This window comes from Homalodisca vitripennis, chromosome 4 (assembly GCF_021130785.1).
Source record: "Homalodisca vitripennis isolate AUS2020 chromosome 4, UT_GWSS_2.1, whole genome shotgun sequence".
In the NCBI taxonomy this organism is placed as follows: Eukaryota; Metazoa; Arthropoda; class Insecta; order Hemiptera; family Cicadellidae; genus Homalodisca; species Homalodisca vitripennis.
This window is the reverse complement of record NC_060210.1, coordinates 13,583,916-13,607,967: the sequence shown is the minus strand read 5'-3', so window position 1 is coordinate 13,607,967 and position 24,052 is coordinate 13,583,916. Positions and strand designations below refer to the sequence as shown.

The 24,052-nt window shown below is 31.6% G+C and overlaps 1 protein-coding gene across 1 annotated transcript; it reads left to right on the top strand.

Annotated features, from left to right (window-relative positions):
• Positions 1-463: 463 nt before the first annotated feature.
• LOC124358959 (serpin B4-like) lies at positions 464-11,411 on the top strand. The gene is made up of 6 exons (XM_046811246.1): positions 464-753; positions 2,809-3,116; positions 4,111-4,407; positions 7,379-7,514; positions 10,132-10,370; positions 11,100-11,411. The coding sequence occupies exons 3-6, from the start codon at positions 4,237-4,239 to the stop codon at positions 11,358-11,360; spliced, it is 807 nt and encodes a 268-aa protein (XP_046667202.1). The 5' UTR covers positions 464-753; positions 2,809-3,116; positions 4,111-4,236; the 3' UTR covers positions 11,361-11,411.
• The last annotated feature ends 12,641 nt before the right edge of the window (positions 11,412-24,052 follow it).

Genomic DNA, 24,052 nt, shown 5'->3' with positions numbered 1-24,052 from the left:
TGTACAAAAATATTGATGACAATTAGATAGAAAAATCATTACTGTAACTGTTGTCTTAGTGGAAGGGCATCTTCAGGATATCAATACTAGATACCTTTACCAGATGAAAACATAATTAATAGGAGAGCTTGACAATGACCGAAATTCTATCTAGAATTTACAAGAAAATATTTCTTCAGTGCAAACTAGCGGGTATCAAAACTGATAAAACTTTTTCCTATGATTTGTTTCCTTTTTTGTAAGGCCCTCCGAACCCAAAGCAGTAGTGTTAAACCAGCTTCGATAAAGCCTCTGCTTACACGAAAACCAGCCATGATTGAAATGGGAGTACTAGATTTATATTTCGCTTATCATGTTAACGGCAAAGGTATTAAATCCCATGGAGGAGAAGCACTGTTAGTTCTGCTACATCTGTATTGTTCTGTGTATTTGGCTCGTGAATTTCATACGCTAGTCTCCTAATTAACAGTCCCACTTAGATCAACAAACAACATGAAGTACCAGGTAAAATAAGACCTATTACAGTATTCAACAGCGCTACATTTCTAATACAAGTACCTAATTGTGACATGATTAAGTTTTAATACATCTACTTTATTTTACTCAAATGGTGACACACATTAGCAAGTGATATATTTCTACATACAGTTGTGCGTGTAGAACACTATATCGTTGTTACAACTCAAAGTGCAACAGAAAGTGTTGATGTTCTAAAATGTTGAATGACGATGTACAGTTTTTTTGCAACATCAGGTAATCCGAAATTAACCGTATTCCATTGGAAAAGTTGTATGTACTTAAGTTTAAGATTAGATTCAGATTCTTAGTTACAGGTAACATTTTTGCTTATGTGGTATGTTACTACTATAAGCATTTATATTTGTTGTTGTATTTTTACTTCAAATTAGGTTTAAAAAATATTAGATTATCTTACATTGACCAACTATTGATTTTCTTTTCTGTACACCTAATTAGAGATTACAACAGAAAATGAATTGTTATTTAATAGAAACAACAATAATACAAAATTAAATGAAACAGCTATGGTGGGAAGGGCTGAATCGATGTGAATGTTTAATTTAGCTCCAGTTCACCTTACTGTTACGTGCAGCACAAGGATGCTGTTACAGACTTGGCTCTTAAAATCTGGAGTCACGTTCGTCTGAAGGGATCCTAAAAAGGTCGGGGACGAAGAAAGAAAACGCTCAAAACGAACCCTTTGCATGTTTCGACATCAGAGACACCAGACTATAAAAAGTAATACAATCTAGCTGAAGAGGTTCTCATTGTGTCGTCAGTTGCACAGTTGAGCACAATATGATGTTGACTGCCACGATCCCAAAGCTCAGTGGAGCAGCCGAGTCTTCTACACATAAAGCAGGTATTGTGGGAAGGGCTGATTCGATGTGACGAACATAACTCCAGATTTCAGGAGTCAAGTCTGTACCAGTATTAGATTTCAGAAGTTGCACGTAAGAGGAAGGAACTGGAGCTAAATTCAACACTCACACGAAATTAAATTTGCATCACTTTAGACAGATATATAGTGTTGTTTGTAACTCTAGAACACATATATCGATATATTTTTAATGTTATATCCCATTAAATAAGAACAGTTTTAACAATATCGTATACAAAAATGTTATAGAAAGATTTGTTGATAACTTCTAGCAAATATATAATAAGTAATATGGTAGAGAAAAGGGCAACTTTCACTTTTTAGTATTTTGCAGTCTTAAACAGTAAAATCACTCATCTAGTGTTTAAAAGGCTTTCACTTGTGACGTATTTGCCCATATCTAAAACCATACCCTAAGTTAGAAGAACACCATATGAAAACACAGGTCTTCTGTTACAGCATATTATTTGGACATCTCCCTCCGTTGCAACAAAATCTATTAGTGTGTAAAATATTAAATACAACATTTAGTGTGAAAATCGTGAAACACAATATCTAGTCTTTAAAGAGTTAAGATGTGTAATATTTAGCCTGATAATTGTGAAATACATGATTTTACGTGTAAAAGACATGTACAATGTCAGTTTTATAATGATTAAAATGCAATATTAACTGTGTAAAAGGGAAAGCTTGTAAAATTGGAATAGTGTGTTTAAAATAATAAACCGTGTGTAAAGCATCCTATATAGTATCTAGCCTGAAAGAGTTAAATACAACATCCTCCCTGTAAAACCGTGATGTACAGTGTATAAATAATAAACAATAAACTATAATATCTAATTCGTAAAAGAGGAAAGATTGTGACATATTTAGTACTATTTATCTACCTAAAAACCACACACTGAGCTACCAAAACTAATTCTCATAACACAAAAGTCATCCATCACCTTGGCGGTACGTTCGTTGTACAACCCCCTCGTTGTAACTCACTTGCTGTAACTTATTAGTCTATTATTGGAAAATGAATTTTTTTAAATCACTAATTCAAATAATTTTACTGCAGTGCATGTTCTATCTTACCATTTCATTGTATAAATTGACACATATCATTGTGATAATTACATATGCATTTGCGAATGAACCTCTAAACTTACGTATGAGTGAATGTTTGTGAGTTATAAAGAGGGTGATAAAAAGGCAGATATTGGGTACAAAGATTTTTTGTAATTGATTTCTTAAGTTAATACGTGTGGCATTTTCATTGTATACACAGTAAATACTAACATACTTGAGCCTGTTAGCTGATAGTATCTTTTGGATTTGTAATGTTCAGACAATTATTCTCTTTTCTACGTGAAGGTATTTAATACAGTTCTGCACTAATCCTAAAATCAAATTATTGATTTTAGAATGGTTATTAAATCGTACAACTCTCCGATGCTCCTGGCAATCCTGATGTTCTTGACCGTGTCACTATCAGCTGAGAAGTGTCCTGTGAGCGAAGTTCCCTCTGAGTGACCTTGAAGAGTCGGTGCTGCAGCAGAGTAGGCTGCAAGTGAGTGCTGATTTGCTGCGTACCGTGGCGGTGCAGCAGAGTAAGCAGAATGTGCTGCTGTCGCCCTTCACGATCCATTCTGCCTTGTTGCTGTTGTTCTTCGCCGCCTCTGGAGACACGGAACTGCTGCTGAGGAAACTTCTTCACATACCGGACACATTGGTACGGTTGTGTTATGTTGAGATTGTCAGGTTTATTCAGGGTGATTCAAGAAGATATGTAGATAATTTGAGCACATTCTGCACGTAAAAATAGTGAACATAAACGTGAGTCTGGAAATGCTTCATTAGTGAGTTACGGCTGGTGAAAGATTTCTCCATGTTAAACATGTAAAGCGAGGTCTTCCTGACTTTCTGGTAAGAAAGATTCAGGGACGAATCTAAACGATTCTTAAAGTTTTTGACCCCATAAATAGAATAAAGCTGGTCCCACAACTGTAAGTTAAGTAGTCTGTGAGAAACCCAGTTGTTGAATGCTAAAATGGAGTGATAATAAAATTTCTTCACCTTTGGGCAACAATAACTTTGTCGTTTCCAAGAAACACATCACAATTAATAATATAACTTGTAGAAACTTTTACTCCGAACAAAACGGTATAATAAAGGAAACAGAAAGCAAATAGGTGTTTTAAGAAGGCAATTAAAAGTAAATTCAACAACTATTATTCCTTATCGTTCGACATTTCGACCTTAATTGAACAGTCACAATTGTTGTAGCAGATGGCAGAATACCATATCGTTTCACTCAAGTAGATTAATTTTGCATTAGCTAAGCATTAGCACTTTAGGCCTTTATTGATTAAACAACTGTAAAAGATATGTTAAAAAAGAATTTAAATAATAGCATAACTTCGTTTGGTAATTTATAAAACGAAATTAGATATCCTGACTAATCCAAGAGGCTCCTACACCACCACAGAAAATTTTAATAAATTACATTATAATTAAAAAATAATAATATTGCAATTCCTAAATATATTTATAAGTGTTTCACCGGGTACTGAAACTTCTTATCGGCTCCATTGCAGTTGTTCTAGTTGTACTGTTTAATTTAAAGTTACACCAGTTTCATATTTTAAGCTCATATAGTTCATCATTCATAACAGTAGTAAAAAATAATTGTTATATACATTTTGAGACAAATTGCATTTTTTCAGTCTAAGAACAAAGTATTGGGGCAGTACCTAAAAGAGAGAAAGGCCGATGAACTTCAAGGTCATGGACACAAACTAATTAACGCTTATCGATTATATGTAGAAAGTGGACTAGATATTAAACCATGTATGACGAGTTTATTTCCAAAAGAATATTACATAACCAACATGACAAATCAAGAGGTTACTGCTAACGATATACGGCATTGGATTGCGAACGAAACCAATAACAAGATTGTGTTGAATCCTTCTTGGAAAAGCGAGTTTAGTTTCAACACCATGGTAAAATCGACAATATCGGTAAGAATTGACTGCTATATATAATTGTTATTGTTTTGTTTTTGTTATTGTTATTTACCTGTGTGTGATGATATGGTAAAAGACAAAAAAGTGCTTGTAATTAAAAAATATTTAAAATTATTAGTTTAAGGCTAAACGTGCCGGGATTTATTAAAATCTGAGCCAGCGGAGAGCAGCCCCAATTTGAATAAAATATATTTTTCTGTTTTCCACTTAATTACTAACCGAGTATTTAAAACTTATTTTTAAACTAGATATTAATAATATTTTATGTATACAATCAAAACTTTTAATTTATTTTAAATAACAAAGTTGATAAACAGATCGTGTTCTATCATTTTAAAACCAAAAATTTGTACCAGTAATTTAACTTGTGGCATATTGCTCTTGCACACAAAGAATTTTTCCTATTAACCTGAATTTTCTGTAGAAGGAAAACTTCTTTGTGGGCAAAAATAATAATAACTCAAGTTAAATTATCTGTAGAACGTATGGATTAGGAACGATTTTAGCATAAAAAAATGTTTATAAGTATTACATAAACCTGTTAAATTATCTAAAACATTTGCATTTAAATCCTTTTTAAATATTTATTTCTAAATACCAGATGCTTATATTATCACGCAACATGTTTGGGAGATATTAAGAATTATGTAACGAAGAATATGAGATACTGACATGATTATTCATGTCAATGTTTTGTTACAGGTAGTGTGATTGTGCATATAATTAAGAATGTGAAAGATCTATCAAATTTAATGTGCTCAAGTGTCCTATAAAATTGTACAGACAAAAATTAACCTAAATAATATATTTGTGCTTTAATAATGTGTTCTTTAAAAGAAAGCATTCAGAAATAGTTAATTCGGGTCACTTTTGCTGTACGTTTCAAGTCGAGTATAATAAATTCAATGTTAAAATTTTAAATCTTTATTGTTTTATTTTGAGTAAAAACCTCATGATTATTTTGAGTTGTTTGTATTTTGTCTTTTCATACTAAAGATTGTTAGTGGAAAATAGGATTAATCATTAAATGGCTAAGGATATTTGGTTTTTCTGAATTTTGCGTCCACTCACTATAAAACAGTTTCATTATATCTTTCTTAGCCTCGATATGAACCAAATAGGGTGAGTGTGGGGGTACAAGGGAATGGAAGGAATCTTAGAACTCTCGGAAATAGTCGAAAGGGATAGTCTTTTCTGCAGTGTTACATCAATTGTTTGTTTTACAATTGTAGTGACAAGTATAGGATTTCCGCATTTATTAATAACTAGATTAAGTATTGGATTTACACTATAACCAAGGCACCTCCACTACAGATTATTATTTTTTCGGTCTCCCATCACCACAGCGAGAATGATTCATAATATCTATTTATTCCTCATAAGTAGTGTCTTATATCAGTATATCTGAAATAGTTTTACCTTTCTTAATGTAAGCTTAACTCTGCTTTATATTACATAATTTTTATCTTACCTCAGTTTTTTTATACAACTGTGTTTTATTATATCAGTGTAAAAGGATTTCAGACATTTGCCATCGTTATATTTTACTAAAAGTAAAACAAATTTTTGCCGATTGGAATCTGTCCTCATCGTCAGTTGTAGGTAGGTATTAGTACACACAAAATTAAAGAACAAAGAGAAAAAAAGAAGGGAAAGAAAGTGATCCAAAAAACATACCCAAAATCTGCTTGGAGTCCAGTCCAGGCGTTGTAACTGCACAATGTGCAAGTCACGAGTATGATAATCACACATCACACCAGAACAAGCGAAACGTGATTATATGTAATAATACCTCCTGAGGAAAAGGATAGATTGCAATCCTCGTAACGTTGGGTAACATATAGCGATGTCAAATGTCCAAAACCCTGTAATCCTTTTCAACCTTCTATCGTTAATAACAAAGTCATCCTACCTCTGTTTGCATAACTCAGTATCATCTTAATTAAATAGTACCTCACCTCATTGTGACGCTATCTCAGTCTCATCTCAGTTCAGTATCAACTTATTTCAGTTTTTTTTTCTGCCTCAGTGTTATAGCTGTTATAGTGATGTAGCTCAAATTATGTTTCCGTAGTCTTACATTACATTAATGGTGTTTCACCTAGTGTTATAGTACCTAAATTCAGAGGTCTACAATCTCAGTGCTATTTCTGAATTACTTTATTTCACTGTTACATTATATCGGTGTACATTACTTCAGTGTTTCTTTTTGTTTTTTTTTTTTCAGAGATACATGATTTCACTTTTATTTCACCTGTTTTGTATTTACACCAGTCATCACCATTTTTCTCCAGTAATATACGGGGATGATTTTTAAAATAATTTATAAAACAGGTATTTTTTCTTTTATTACAAATGTATTTATACTACCCATAAGCATCATATGTCCCTAACTGTCCTATTGCATTCCAGGATAAAACTTTATGTATTTTATTTTGTGGTTACAGAAAGAAATAATATTAAATGTTACTTCCTTAAATTATTAGAAACAGAACGACAATGATGAATGTTCTGGATGCTTTACATCTTACATTTCTACACTTCAACTCCCTTCCATCTGCTTAGTCAAAGTATTTTTCTCTCGGCTACATCGCAGAGCAATCCTTTGAGCAATAAATGATAGGAGAGCCATTGGATTTGAAATTCATCGAATGGAAATATCCCTTCCTTTTCCAGCATTATTCTATTTATGATAAATCTTTATAGGTCAGTGAGGATTAATGAGTAGATCTTATTATTTTCCATTGCTTTTGGGTAATTTTTCATACTACTACAATGAATTTTGTCTGGTCTAAAGGCTATTATTGCTTTTATAACAATATTCTAAATAATTAAGGGTTGTTACATCGTGTGTTTGAACTATATAGCATCGCATTAAGTTGTGATCTAAAGTTTCACTATAGCAAGTAATTATTTAAGCTAAATACAAAACTAATCTTACAACCCCATATTGTTATTTTTACAGATTAACGCAGCCTACTTCAAAGGTGTTTGGTTAAATCAGTTTTTGGAAACTGAAACAAAGAAAGAACGCTTTTACAAATGCAACGAAGAATTTTATGAAGTTGATATGATGACCACATCTGGTTTTTTCACATTATGTGAGTGAAACAAAGAACTGGGAATACTATAAACAGCGAAACTTAGAGGTTGGGAATGTATGAATCGGGCATGGTAAATATAACATAGGGATTAGTTATCAAGTTTACAATTAAGAGACTTTATTTTTTATATCTCCACATTATTCGTCGCTTATGCTTCACTGTATCATGGACAACACGTATTAATGATTAACTGAAAATTCAATGTGTTAAATCTGCTTTTTGAATGAATTCATATATTTTTCTACAAATAAGTTTATAGGCTAGGGTGAAATACGGACTTTAATTTCAGTTGCTGTTCGGGAAAATAAAAGAGGAATGTGAATGTTAGTCAGATGGAAATGATAGATATGTGGTAAGTGAGTAGACACAACCAAGCCCGCCTTCATGACAGCTTTATTGTCCGTGGCAAGGGATGCAAAAGCGAATGAGACGTGCGGTGGGGTAACTGACAGTGCAACCACCGAATTTGCACTGCAAATTTCCCACGCGCCAGCTCATCTACTCTGAGAGCATTGTCATTCATTCGTGTTTAACCAAGTCACTTCCATGTGGAAAGCAGTGATTACATTTTTGTTATAGTCACTTCAAATCGTTCAACAAATTTGAAACCCTTGTACAATCTTTGCGAAAGGTAATCTAATTAAGCAAAATTAAATCGCAGAATTGGTACGAGAAAGTGTATTCTTTATTTACAACCGCTATATTAACTCTAGACGGCTGCGTTTCGCTCAATACAGGACAAATTGAAGATTAGTTTGGACGATGGAAGGATTATCAAGATCACAGGAACTTTTCAGACGATTTAAGTGATACAAAATACCAGTAATAGTATTTCGAGATCTACAATCTAATATTAGGAGCTCTATAGGTGGTTAATTAATCCACATAACTAAAATCTGTGTTAGAACTACAATATGTACTAAACAACCTTTTATAACAACCTTTTTGTTGGCCAACAACTCCATATATTTAATAACACTAAATAATACAGGTCACAATAGGTCTCTGCAAGCTATAACCGATCACTGACAACTGACAGATGCAACAGAAGACTTTGAAGTGGAAGAGAGTTACTACTGTAACATTACTGTGTACTACAACACTTCATCTTTTGAAATCCCGAGTCGTGCAATGATCATTTAACTCACGGTTCAAGTCTTTTATCTCCTACTCTATCTACATAGGCATCTCAGGAATAGGGTGACATTTGGTATATTACATTTAGAATAAGGTATATTACTCCCTACAGGACCGCGGTTATGGCATTTGTTGAAAAAATATTTAAAAGCTGTGATTTTATTAATACTTGAAAATTGTTTTTTGAAGTGAATTCTTCATTTGGTGGGTTATGAATGTATGTTTTGCACATATGGAAAAGCTTTCGTTCGCGTTATGAAACGAAGGTTCACGCTTGTTCGCTCTGTAGCCACTAGGCGCAGCCATTTTGATGTCAGATAGGGCGTTTCTCCATTCAGTGTCTAACCAGGCGTGCTAGTGAGAGGTGACTGCCGATTGCACCTTGTTGAAGTGAATACTTCTTTTGATGGCTTGTGGATTGGTTTGAATAAATCTAAGAACTACTAATTTATTTATTAATGAATTCAAAGCTAACTTAATTATTTAACTTAATGCATCATTTAATAGTAGTATTTAAAGTACATTGGATATTAAATTTAATTACAGCACGGCTATGATTAATTCCTATTACACTTCGCTATTACTTTCTCCTGACAAGATTTAAATAAAGATTGAAAATAAATTGATTAGATCTTTTCTAATTTAACAGTGACAGTAAATTAAACTTCTTTCGATGCTCGAAGATTCTTCATTCAGATCTTTTCTAGGTAAGAAAGCCGTAGTGTAATTTAATCCTGAAAGAAGATTAGTCTTTCTGTTGATAATGTTTATAACCTCTGCTCAATTACATTGGGCCTTACCTTGAAATCTCTTTTAATCATTTACGAAAAAACAGATTTTAATACAAGTTTTCTGAAGAACGTAAAAACCATTAATTGACTTTGAAAAAAAAAATAAATTAAACGTTATGTCAAACGATAAAAATATAAGTATAACGCGCTATAGAAAAACGGTAGACGCCATGTTTACAAAGTACTTAGCAAGATGTTATTCCAGAATTTTAATTCCATATTTCAGTTACACGTATTATAAACCCATAATTTCATTCTTAGAATATAATAACAGTGGAAATGAATTAATTAATTTGGAAATACGACGTACGTAGTGAAAATGATACTGACCAAATTATAGAAACTAATACAAACGGTAATAAGCAATATGTATAAATATTTGCTTGAATATTTAGAAGTCATTCTAAATTCCAGTATTAATTTAATCTATAGTGTGAAATTAATTAGTTAATTAATTTTTGAATCATTTCAACCCAAACGCCAATCTATCCTAACTCTACAGAATGTTTTAAACAGACATTATGTTTTAAGCTTCTTAATTAGAAAAACAAGATGTGGTATACGTTTATAGCGCAGAACTTGGATACTACCATAATAACCTGAACGTTAATAAAACCTATAAAAGAGTTTTAGTGAATTCAAATAGTTATTGTTTTAATACATGTTTATGGTTCTAAATATTCTAGGGTTGGATCAGGATTCACCTGTGAAGATTTTAGAAATACCTTTCAAAGGGAGAACCATCAGTATGATAATAGTGATGCCTAATCAAAAGCATCATGAAGAGGTGCTGCATGAATTCCTATACACATTTAATAATGAAGACTTTGAAGATGTTCTTCGAGTTTTGTCGAAAAAGATTCCCACAACAGTTCTGGTCCGTCTTCCAAAAATGGTAGTAGAAAAGGAATACAATCTTGAACAGGTAAGTGACTGTGAATAATAACGAGTTTTAGTCAATACAATCAAACTTATCATGAAAAATCGCGATTACTACAAAATATAACAATAATAATTTAATTAAGCATGAAATATGTCCTAGAAAGTTAGATTGTAGTATTTTAAAATAATTGATTTATTATTTACAAGAAAAACTAATAACATATGTTAAACTTAAATTTTAATTTCAAATTTTAAACTTAAATTTTGCATTAAACTTAATTTAACATTAATAATAAAATAAGTAGGTTCTCTTGACCTTAAATTGTGTGACATTTATAATTTTCATATAAGTTCAAGTACTTCAGAAATGCTTGCATCAGAGAGTTATAATGTATTATACTCGTATATAATGTTTTAATATTACATTCTACCAACTTCTTCTTTCTGGAATCAAATACTTAATTTATAAATAAACAGTCGAATACTTACTACATTTTAAATAAAAAAATAAAATGTATTAATTATTTCAGTGTTTGTTTATAAATTAAGTGCTTATTAGTATAAAAATTTCTATTTGTTCCAAAAAGCTTAATTAGACTAGAGGCTTTCGACTGAAAATCTGTCATAAAAGACAAACAAGCAGACCGACTTTATCATTTATTATATATTGTGAGCTTACTATTTGAACATCATCTATTATGGTGGTAAGCTTTAAAGTAGGAACTCGAATATACTTATATCACAAACCATGTATGTAATGGAATTTATACAGGTGTTAAACCATCTGGGTGGAGATCTGCTGTTCGGAGCGGTCACAAATTTTCAAGACCTTTTTGTGAAAAACCGCTGTATCACCGTCCTTAAAACAGTACTACACAACGCCAAGGTTGAAGTAGACGAAGAAGGGTCTGTTAAAAAGGATATTGCTAACAAACATCGAAGAAAGTTCATCGTGAATCGTCCCTTCGCTTATTTCATTTATCAGAAACCATCCAAAAGAGTTCTGTTCTCAGGGATATTTTACTCTCCCTGAAAGCATATAGTGTATATAGAAATATATGTAAATAAAACATATTTAATTAAATATAATGTCCTCAACTTCGTCGTAGGTTATAGTTATTAATTAATTACTACATTTGTATGTAAATGTTCAATTTTATAGTATAATCTCTACGTATAACTAAAACACACATACATGTGTTCCTACAACTTCGTCGTAGGTTATAGTTATTAATTAATTACTACATTTGTATGTAAATGTTCAATTTTATAGTACAATCTCTGCGTATAACTAAAACACACATACATGTGTTCCCCTTACTTTACACGCAGTCCATTAAATTTAACCTAATTAAGATTTTCATACCTATAAGTCTTTCTATTCCTTTAAAGTGCATATTGAATATTACTTGCAAAGGCAGATAAAAGTTTTTTCTACCCTTAAGGTAGAAGATGTGGAATATTATTAATTGATGATGTTCTATTTGTGGAGTTAAAACCTATCAAAACCATGTTTGGAATGAAGTTTTGATAACACTGCCTGATCATACCTCTGACTTAATGAGAGAGAGTTACTTATCAGGATTTCAAAATAACCTTAAGGGTATCTAATCCAGATAAGGTTTTTATAAAAAAAACTTATTCAAAAACATTGTCTACCATAATCTAAGAATGAAATTAACCTGAAGTGTGTGTTTCGTTTGTAATAACTTAGGTTAAAAATTATTATAGTTAAATAACAAGTTATTATTAGGTATTTGCTTACTTTTACCACTGAATTATATAAGCAGAAGCCTAACATGATAACAAACAATTGAAATTGAACACAATTCTTTTATTGAGATTAATCAAACATGGGTGCTACATCCTTACTCTTTCTCCTCTTCCCATATTATAACAATACTAACATCAAACCATCAGCACTTGTATAAATGCTATATTAGCGTTAGACAAAGAAATAAAGACTGAAAATGCAACTTTCTGCTAAATATTCGGTCTGCCACACGTTGGCTGAAATTGGTCTTAGGCGTATCAAACTATAAAATACAACTATTAAAAATGTATTTCTTGGTATTGTAACCCTTTTTTGTACCATTTCAAAAACTAGTGTGGCTGACTATGAATTACTTTCTTACTACAAATTGTTCTACTAATATTTAAACTACGTAATTAACTGTACATTGGCTCAAAGTTCTTGATGTAAGAGGAGGTTTACTTGATGTAAGAGTATGTTTTCTTTACAAACAAAACATTCGTGCTTTAATAAAACCTAGAACCTTAGTTTTAACGTTTTATTACATCTTTATCTATACGAATTTCAAAAAGATAATGGTTTTGCGAAATGGAAGGACAATACAGGTGAAATAGCCTAATGGGGAACCACATTGGGCATCAAATTATAGTCAATTATTAAATACTAATTTATTAGTAATTAATAAATAATTTAGAGAAAATTACTAATTAATAGACTACGTAATAGATAATTTATTTCTGCTTTAAAATATCATTTTTATAGATATTCGATACATTACCAAAATACAGGTTGAATTCATGGCTATATAATGCATTTTGTGTTATAATGGTTTTTCGAAATAAAATGGAGCTACAGACAAGGTTCTCACGCTTAGAAAAATTGAGCCTTGTGATATTCTGAAGCAGATTTAGACTTGTACTACAGATATTGAAAAGAAAGAACGATTATGGAATAATTTTCTGTTCATCAGACTTTTAATGAGTGTCCTCATTAAGTTCAGACATTTAGCTCCATAACCTATTGTCCCTATGCTGAAGGAACGAGCCTCCAATCCGTGAAAGCATTTCGTGCAGGAGATTCCTTTGAATTTTAACTAAACAGGTGATGAAATTGTATGAAATATTTGAAAAGCATTATACTCATCAGTACTCTTTAACAACATTACTTGTTTGTCACCACAAAACCATCTAATTAACATTACCCGTAGTAACTTTAAAAGAATTGCGAGATATTCAGCCTGATTTGGATAAGAAATATTTATGATACTTTAGGAATATGTGTTTAACTGAGCTTGGAAAACTAGACATACTTAAGATTGTTCCGAATTTTATACAAGTTAAAAATCTGAACTTTGCTTAGAACACTGAATTTTTAGTATGAGGAAAAAACGTTTAAATATTGCTATGTTTTTATATATTAAAGAACCACAAAATATATAATTTCAGACACCATTTTTAAATACATTGATCTTTACAGTTTTAAATAACCTCAAATAATTTAATTTCAGTAACCTTTCATATAAACACGTTACCAGTTAATTCTTCAAAAAATCTAAACTGTATTAAAATTTAATACACCTCATAAATTTAAATAAACTAATTATAACTTTTCTGAAAACAGTGTTATTGATTAACTTAAATCCAATCAAGATGGAAGGTTATTGAATAAGTTATTCATTGCTGTAAAATAGAGAGGTTGTTATTCAACTCCCGGCAACGAACCACTTAACGGTTGGAGCGGTTGAATTGATCGACCTCATAGAAGCTAGACAGAATATGCAATCTATTTTGTTGAATGCAGTCTCTAAGATTTGAATCTTAAATCTAGTTCCATAACATAATTATTTAACATCACAGTTCTGTCCTGCTCACAAGAAGGATAAAAGTTTACTAACTAACAATAATAGTCAGCAGTTTAATTACAACACCTGTGAGATATTTAATCTGATTGGGACCATAAGTATAATTTGGGATATTTTAGAAATGATATTTGGCTGAGTTTGGAAAACTAACCACGTTTCAGATTTCATTAACAAATGCAACAAGAAAAATCTTATTTTTATCAGTTTTTGTGTTTGAGGGTGGAGGGTGTTTAAAATAATATTGGTAATTGTGTAATGGATTGAAGAATCATCAGATAATGCATAGCAAACGTGATTTGTACATAGATCTTTAAATTAAAAAATTACCAGAAAAAAGTTATAGCCTTTCTTGTGTGAAACACACTACCATTTCTCAAAAGTCTTCATTCCTAAAACATCCTCCATTAAATGCAATTTACACGTTACAAAACTGCAACGAAGCAGGTTTAAAAAACTAATTCACCTATTTACAGTTTATTTAAAACGATATAAATATAATTTGGTTCTTTGTGGATTTTACCTATTTAGTCTGTCTAGGTTTTTGAAACTAGTAAAGATAGAAAGTAAAGAAAGAAGTCATTCGTCGCTGTAAAATAGAGAGGTTATTATTCACATCCCAGAAACACTTTACAAATGAACAGTTTCACAGTAGGATAATTGGCAATTTTATCCAGACAAAAGTCAATTTGTGAAAGTTACGGGAAGTAAAATGTAATCATGAAGTTTAATAGACACATGGTCCAATACGCGTGCTGCATCATTTTTATTGCACTGGCATTACCCATTAGGTATCTCCATCACTATACATTCTGCTAGTTTTCACTGATCAAACACTTGTATAACCTAAATGTATTGATGACCACTATTTTCAGAGCAGTTTAATTTAATAATGAAACCATTATGTATTATGTTTCTCCAGGTAGTTAAAATTACGTTATTGCTATATAAAGCTATAATAAAATTATTTATTGGGTTTTATTGTTTAACGAAACTTGAGTGTTTTTAAAATGTTTCAAAATAATAACGTTTCATTGCACATTTTTGCGGATGGCCTAGCACATGGCCTGAAAAATGACCATCACTACTTAAAAAAAATTAAATTGGTACAAATTATTTTGTTACTCAGCATATATTTGATGTACGACTAAACCTGGTATTATTTTATTTAATTAACGTTTTTATATGTAATTAAACGCAATAAATGTAATGCTTGATTTAAATTTTATCATAATTGATAAAAATCTATGTTCGTTGTAGCAAAGGAATGAAGGATGGAAATTGCATTTGATTTAATTTGCCATTTATTACAAACAGTAACAACTTTTCAGCACAGCATTCCTTAGTAAATTGCTCGTAACAATTTACAGTAAGTATTTTTATTCCAATCCATACATTTTTCTACGTAGCCTGAATTACCTGCGCTATAGAACATTACACTACACAGTAATGCCATGGAATGGTAGCAGAACTCACAAGAATATCTCGAGCTTATGTACTAAGTGTTGCTACTGCTTACACGTAAACTGTCCTCTTTAGAGTCATACTGAACTATTCCTCAGGTAGAGAGAAAGACATAGAAATAAAAGATATAGAAGCAAAATCTGAACCTGTATAATGTAACTTTAGTATGCCACTATCAATATTTATTTTTATATGTTCATTAGTGCATATATAAAATTCATATCGTTACTATTTTTTTATTGTTAAATATTTTTCGAATTTTTAAAGATCTCAACAGTACTTCAGTAAAAGGTTTAGCATCATAACTTAGAAAGTGGGTTTTTGCTTTTTAATTTTGAGAACATATTGTATATAACAAAACTATTTTACATACCTATTATCAACAATTCATTGCTTTGTTATCAACAAATAGTTTTTTTAATACATCGCATTGTATTTAAACATGGATTATTTTGTGTTTTAATTAAGCACACAAATTACAATAACTTTTCAGATCTAATACAAGTATGATATTTTGATTTTTCAAATAAAAATTTAAATTTCTGTGGAAAGGATTTAAGCTACAACATATTTTTAAATGTTCTGATGATAAGTATTGTGATTTTAATATATAATGTAATAATTTGTGTTATATTATGTTGTTATAGTGTTTGTATTGGAGTTTCCACGTTAAATATTGCTATTTCATGGGAAAATGAGTCCCTTACGTGATTTACATTCTGAGCCGAGTCAAATTCTCGTGCCCCTTTCGGTTTTCCCGACTCTTTTTTGTTATAGTGTTTTATTTTGTTGTTGGTGTTTGCTCCCGTTGACTCTTCGAGGCTTTGGTGTCGTCTGCGACTGGATCGAGAGAGTAGCGATTTTCACTTCTGTTCAGACCGTTACTAGTGAAGTTTATTTTGTTTTTACCCTTTTATTTAGTTTTGGGTTTTGTTTTGGGTTTTGTTCTGCCCCAAATGTCTGGCTAAACACGGCTGTGTCAACTGACGAGGTTCACGAGCTCCAGCTCCAATGTCCGCCTCTCCCATGATTCTTGGGCCGGGTCCTTACACCGGTGCCATGGCGGGCTACTAAGGTTTTCCTACCTGAGGACATTATTTCTCTGTGATACCCTGCTGTGATATTGTCTCAGTGTGCCTGTTATTTAAGTATTGTTATCCAGTTTGTTATCTAGTTTTAAGTAGTTAAGTTTAGGTTAATTCTATCCTTTCAGGAACCCGCCCTGTGCCACAGGACTCCGGGTGATTTTGGCTTTTCCTGTTTGAAATTTGGCGCTCTAAATTCTATCTAACTTAAATTTATAAAGATTTTTAATTTTATCCATAAGTCTGGGTTGACCACTTATAGTTTTGTTCTCCAGGTGCACCTGAGTAGGCAACCTTTCTGGGTAGTTTTGTCTGCGTTTGTCCCCTTGTTTTTTTTTTCTTCTCAAATATATATATATATATATTTTCACTATGGCTGGCCATCCACGTTCTTTCTTTGCCTTTCCTTGCTCTCTCTCCGTGAGTCGGGCCCCGCTCCGCTCCAATGGGAGCACGTTCTTTGTTAAGCTAGCTTGGTACGGGCGAGCGGAAGCGGGGTGTGGCTCAATTCCTTTCATAGTCCTCTATTTTACTGTAAAATAATATATATTTTCATATCGATTACGTTTGCTCCAAATTAGCCTCAGGCATTTATGTGCTGAGGTCTCTAGCTAAATACTGCCCTATTCAGGTTATGATGACGGCTTATTATGGCTTGATCTATCCACATCTCACCTATGGACTAGTGCTGTGGGGTGCATGTGCAAGTAACCAATTTTTAAGAGCGTTCAAGCTTCAAAAACGAGCGATACGCATCATTGCAAAATTAAAATTAAGAGAGTCGTGCGGGCCAGTTTTCAAAAGATTGTAAGTGTTGACTCTGCCATGTCTCTACATTTTAGAAACAACGTCATATTGTATACTCAAATGCACCTTGACCAACGGACGGGATGTTCACTCGCACGAGACAAGAGGCAGAGAAAACTACCGAACCAGGAGACACAGGACGGTAGTTCATGAACGTTTTCCCTCACAGGCAGGAGTTCATCTCATCAACAGCTTGCCAGATGAAATTAAAAAATCACCTACGCATAAAAAATTTAAAACTCGTTTGAAACACTGTTTAGTGTCCAACGCTTTTTATAGCGTGAACGAGTTTATGGCATATAACTGGGACACCGCACAATCAGAAGACTTGCTCTCGATTTGAGGTGGGTAAATAATTGAAGATGAATGGAGCAGAGTGAGTGTCAAAATGTATGTATGAATGAGAGTTCGATGTAGCATGTGTGTCAAAATTATTAGATACTTGACGTTTGCTATACAAATGTACTATTTGTCTCCGCAATAAATACTTGACTATTGACTATTGACTAATATCATTATGATTATTATAGAACTATGAAGGAATCTTGATTGTTGTAACAACGGGTTTAATCTAATTATCTTACAATCTTTGTATGGAGAAATAAAATTCTGGGCCCTCGCTTATGTTACAGTAGAATATTTAAAATGTCTTAGACAGACCTTTATGACATGAGAGGGCAGCGTTTGGTGGCCAACATAATTATTGAACCATTTTTATTACTGAAATAGTTTTGTCCGGATAATTAGGGGAAATACCCCACTGTGCGGTTGTATAGATCGATATCGTAGAAACTGGACAGAATGTGAATCCATATCGTTGAATGCCATTTCAATGGTGTTTTAAATTTTATAGAAACGTACAGGTGGTTTTCGAACATGAGGATGTGACAGTTCCAAGCTTTTCACCCTGTCACAAGTGCTTCTTTATAATATATTTCATAAAATATATCGCGTGATATGGAGACAGCTTGAACCGAAGTGGTGTTGAATAAATATTAATAAAGAAGAGAAAAGGGTGTAAGATATTTCCAAAAGGTGAGAAGAAGGAATAAGTGAAGGAATATTTCAACTGAAACGAGAAAAAAATCAGTATGATTTTCAATTATTAATACGAGACAAAGACGGCGGAGAGTTAAGATTACTTCTCCTAAAAGGAAAATAAATAAATTACTACCCAATTCTTAAATTTTTGAGTGTAAATGGACATGAATCATAGTTTTAGAAGCCTCTAACTAAAAATCGAAAAAGGAAATTTGAGCTAAGCACATAAGAGAGGGAGGGAGTGTATGTTATTCTATAATATATTTTGCACATTAGTTTATTGAAAATATCAAAGATGCAAATGATATATATAGGAACATATTGCTCCAGTGCTAATTTACTTTTTGGTAAATAATGCCGCTTATTAATACTTTAGTTAAAGCATCACATTAGAATAGAAGTAGTATAAATAAGAACACGGAGACACGCTGTAGGACATTAACGACGAAGTCACGTCTGAGATTGTGGTCACCAATTTCACGGTTGTCTCTCCTGAGACTGATTTACCTTGGCTTAACCTTTGTATTAAAGGAACCTAATAAGCCCTTTCCTACAAATATTGTTTAACTACCAGTTACCGATCGTAAATAAACGTTTCTTAATAAAATTTTATAAAAGTTAAATAATGACTTGCAAGTAAATTATGCTATAAGCTATCCTATCCAAATCTATATAATATAATATAAATATATATATATAGTAATATAAATACACACACACACACACACACACACACACACATATATATATATATATATATATATATATATATATATATATATATATATATATATATATATATATATATATATATATATAATGTTTGTCTGTATGTCCTTTATAAACTCGTTAACTATTTGACCGATCATTGTGAAAATTGTTATGTATATGTATTTTTCCACGTAGAAGTTTTATATCGTATGTCCATTTATGTAACTCGCCATCAGGCAGCACTGCAAAACATAAAAGTTGTCAAAGCGCCAGCACATTATAAACTGCAAATACGAGACAGTTACACATATTAAATAGCCACTATTTGAAGGCGCTAAGTGTTCATTTATATTTGTTTTCAAAACAAATTTCTGGTTGAACTTAAAGCTTGAGTGTTAGATCACTTAATAATAAATTAAATGTACATGTACAATGGCTACACACTGGCAAGATGCCAAACACTTTTTACAGATTTTTTTGACCGCGGCAACAAGGCAAACTCTACATCGGCGTTGAAAATAAAATTCACTTACAATAGAAGTGCTATACACGAGCAATGCTAACGAAAAGCGTGAGACGCGGGAAACAGCTGTTTGTATATGTTTTTTTAACATATTAAATCAACTAATTTTTTCTGGAAACAATATACTGTTTTCCCACATATCAGTATCGTAATGGTTAGTAATTTGATTACTTTATAATATAAGAATCTAAGCTTATCAAAGACCGACTGCACTACCTTCAACGAGTTCCGGTGATTTTTTTATCACATGTCTTAATCCGGATCACCTACTCGACAGAGCGACTTAGTTAAATCAAAATTATAATTCTGTAAGTAAATCAAAATATGAAAAATACTATACACTTTGTGTATAAATAGCTTCCCTTTTTCGTACGATTATCACACTTAATTTTTTTAATTCTAATTCAATTGTACATTCCTTAAGAGTTTTTGAAGGGACGTCGAAACCCTTTGTTTGAAATTATTGCTGTTTACAATGTATTATGATGCCCAGCTTAAAGGGTTCAACCCTCGTCAATCCAAATACATCAAATACCTACCATCGAGTAGCCGCACTGTAGCACTACGCATTGAGTGCCGAGCTTGTTAAGGTTTCATCATGATGACTTTTTAAATTCTACTTGCATTTTAACTAGTCGCTGACTTTTCGAGGGTCATCTACTCAGATTATAAAGTGCCAACCTTACTCTGATAATTCCTGGTCAATGAAGTACGTTCAAAATAAATAAATTATATATATATATATATATATATATATATATATATATATATATATATATATATATATATATATATATCACTTATAGAGGATACATTACTATATCTGGAAAATCGACACATACTACTAAAACCTAATTTTGATGCTTCACCACCAAAACAGCACTAATTGTTTTTAAATAAAAAACTTTTAATGGATTTTATGTAAGAAAAACATAACTTATCTTTACTTTAGTAATACAAAAATTGTATATATCAAAATTATAAGATAAGGCTTTGAAAAGATAAAACTAGGCAAACATGTTACTAGTCTAAAATAAGGGAGCCAATTTTCATTATATGAGCACACAACTTGGTTTTTCTGGTAACCAACAGTGAAATTTGCAGTAAATAAAATTATATCGCCCACCTCGTTAGTTAATGTGGATATCGAAATGGAAGGGTAAAAATATCAAATGATAATTCTTGTTAATAAACATTTTACCTTCACTTACATATAATTAACTTATGCGTAAACAAATATCAAAACAATGATAGCTAACGATATAAAAACCAATAAAGTGTCTACTCTTTATCTAGTTTTCTGGCTCTGATATAACAATTATTTATATACTTAACGTTTATCAATCTTTAAAATGTATATTCTATGGAAAATATTATATTTTCATATTTTAACGCTTTCTGTAACTTCCCACGTCGTAGTCCAACAAGAATACCGTGGCTGACGAAAAATTTTTGTTTTAGGACAAATTCTTCTATTGATCTAAGAAAAACCCGGAATTATAATCATATAATATAATAAAATATATATTTAATATTATTTTAACCATTTTTATACCCTCACATTTCAACCTTCACCGAAAATATCGCGGCTGACGACTGATTTAAGGAAATTTCTCTATAGATTTCAAGAGTTACCACGTTGTGCACATATATAACGTAACTTGAGTCTCTTCTCCAATCAGTACCTTTACCAGAAATATCCGTTTAATTTCTTTCAAGTTGTTCGCTGCAGTGACATTCCCTTACTCATATTTCACAGTATAGAATAATTCAATAATGTATGTAAGTTCCATACGACATAAATTTGTTTCAATTTTTGTTGTGAGAATGTTAATTCATTTTGTAATCCAACTTAGCTATAAAATTAATTAATTTTCTGAGTTCGTTAGACATCATAATTGATCGGAGTAACTCACCTGTACCGATTTAATAAAGCGTCTTTCTCTGGAGAGTGTTGCTCTAATTATGTGTTGTCTTAATGATGTCTCCAAGACACCTTACAGATGCTGCCTTCTCCCATCCCATAATCAATGTTTTGACAGTCTAGGCTTGTTTACCAATTAAGTTTATGCAATCTGCAAAAGCTACGTATTTTAACACATTTAAGGCCATTATTAATAAATTTCAACCGAATAATTACACTTCTTTGTCATTATTTGAAGTTATTCATTGAATAACGCTTTATTTATTGAAAAATACAATTTACAATTCTTTTATAAATGTAAATCGACCTTAAATTTCCGGAAAAGGACTATAGAATTGATTTTTTAGTTATAATTTTAGGGAATGTTGCCAAAGTATAGTTTAGTCATAAGTGTACTAAAGTAAAAAAAGTATATTGAAAATATAGCAAAAATACCACCGCAGTTATCATGGCTGATATCACACTTTACTCAAAAAAGTGTTGAAACAATTAAAACTTTCATATCTCATCAACGCCATGGAAAACCACTTTCAGTCAACACAATGTTGAGTTCAATACGATGAGTTGAATGTGGCTGAAGTGTTTTATGATTGACTGAAGCTCAACAAATAAACAGCCAGTATGAGCAAAAGCAATCTATATAATTGTCATATAAGTGAGGGTGATCAGGGGGTTCAAACTTCCCCCCCTGCAATTTTGAAAGATAGACATTCAAATTGCACCGAGTAGTTTGTTGTAAGCTATAACACATTAATCGTTTGTACTTTCTCATCCTATTGTAAGTATGGTTTTGTAAATGTGATTCACTGTAATTGATTCTTTCCTAATTTCTTTTACTTGTCAATGTTTGTCACTACAGTGTATAATTCTGACTATATCGTCCTTTTGCTCAAATTTAAAGTAAAATGTAAACAATTAGATTTAAAAGTTTTGGGGTACTTTTTCTAAACAAACAGCAGTGTTCGTGCTGGGCAGAGATAATCTATCCCAATTTTTCCGTATCTTCTATATTTCTATCGGATCATATTTATTACACCAATAGTGTGTTGCGGTAAGCAGAATTAAAAATCGGTTTGTAAGAGGCATATTTTCTGAAGGAATTACAGTAAAAATTATATAAATTTACAGGGCACAAGTTAAATCTTTGTGGAGAAAAATGGTAGGCCATCAATTTTCCATTAACTATAGGATTAACTATAATATTTTTCTGTCGTTTTCTCCCTGTTTTCTCGTAAATAAACCATTAACCAAATCTTAGATATTTCTAGTAATTCTGTATGATGTTTTCAGTCCTATTTTAATTTTTTAGTTTGGATTTTTGTAATTCTATAATTGATGGATCTGTTCATATTTCACCCTTCCAGGCTTGAATACTTATATGAGAATAGCTCATTCGTTTAATCATATTCAATTAAAAACCCAAATATCATATTACTAATACGATATAACACTACATAGCCTTTTGGTTTTTTGAACTGCTGATATTTTAAATACGACAAAATTACTAGAATCATAATACGATAGTAACTCGATTTATCCTCTATAAATTTTGAAAAACTTAATATCGTTAGTTCTTTTATCTTTTCCTTTATTTTATTGTGTATATTAACAGGTTTTTAAAGACATTTGATCCCAAATATTAATCATTCCTCCCTTTGAAGAATCGTGTAAATTTAAATTCTATCTACATTGTTTTATTAGTTACGCAATAGCTGATACAAGCGATAAGATAATATAATACAAAATAGAAAGTAAAAAGAATAAGTGTATAAATCGAGAGAATATGATACAATAGCAATATGAAACTTATAAACAACAAGATGTAAACAAAAATATAGACCATTGAAAAATAAAATATGAAACTGCAAGATGTATTCTGCAAAATACAGTAATTAGCAGCATGCCATGAGTTAACAAAAGCTAGACCCTAATAGCAATATTATATATATATATATATATATATATATATATATATATAATAAATAAAACAATAATAAACTATATAAAAGTGCAATAACAGGAATAAATAAGATACAATTAATATATTATGAAAGTAACGACAACGAATATGAATTAACAGCTAATAAACTATATAATATAGCAATAACAAGAATACCATATATTAGGATTAAAAATAAGACATTAATAAATCTGGAATGTAGCTAGGAAATAAGTTATTATATTGATCGCAGTACATGACACTCCGTAGAGTCACATCCAATCACTCTTGAGCTGCAAGAAGTGAGGTGACCTTCCTCCTGAACAGCTGAGCACTGCAGTTAAAGTTGTCGATCTCAAGAGGAAGGGGGTTTCCCGTGGCTTGGAACCGAATCATGGTGCTGTGTTGCTCATAGGCAGTAGCATGATGACCTCTAGCAAATAAGTCCCTCGATCTCGTGCCGGCAAGAACGTGAAACTCCAGAAGTTTGGGGCATTGTATCACACTATTGATGAGCTATTGATTTGAAACTTTAATTTCAGTTTCTTCAATTACTGATACTTATAGTCATCGCTTCTTAAGAAACGCAAAAGAATCTAATTTTTTCGGTTATGCAATAA

Excerpts from the sequence above, each read along its gene's own strand:
- LOC124358959 (XM_046811246.1), top strand. The coding sequence starts at position 4,237 with ATGACGAGTTTATTTCCAAAAGAATATTACATAACCAACATGACAAAT. Across the intron at positions 4,408-7,378 it reads TGGTAAAATCGACAATATCG|ATTAACGCAGCCTACTTCAA; the intron begins GTAAGAATTGAC and ends TTATTTTTACAG. Across the intron at positions 7,515-10,131 it reads ATCTGGTTTTTTCACATTAT|GGTTGGATCAGGATTCACCT; the intron begins GTGAGTGAAACA and ends TAAATATTCTAG.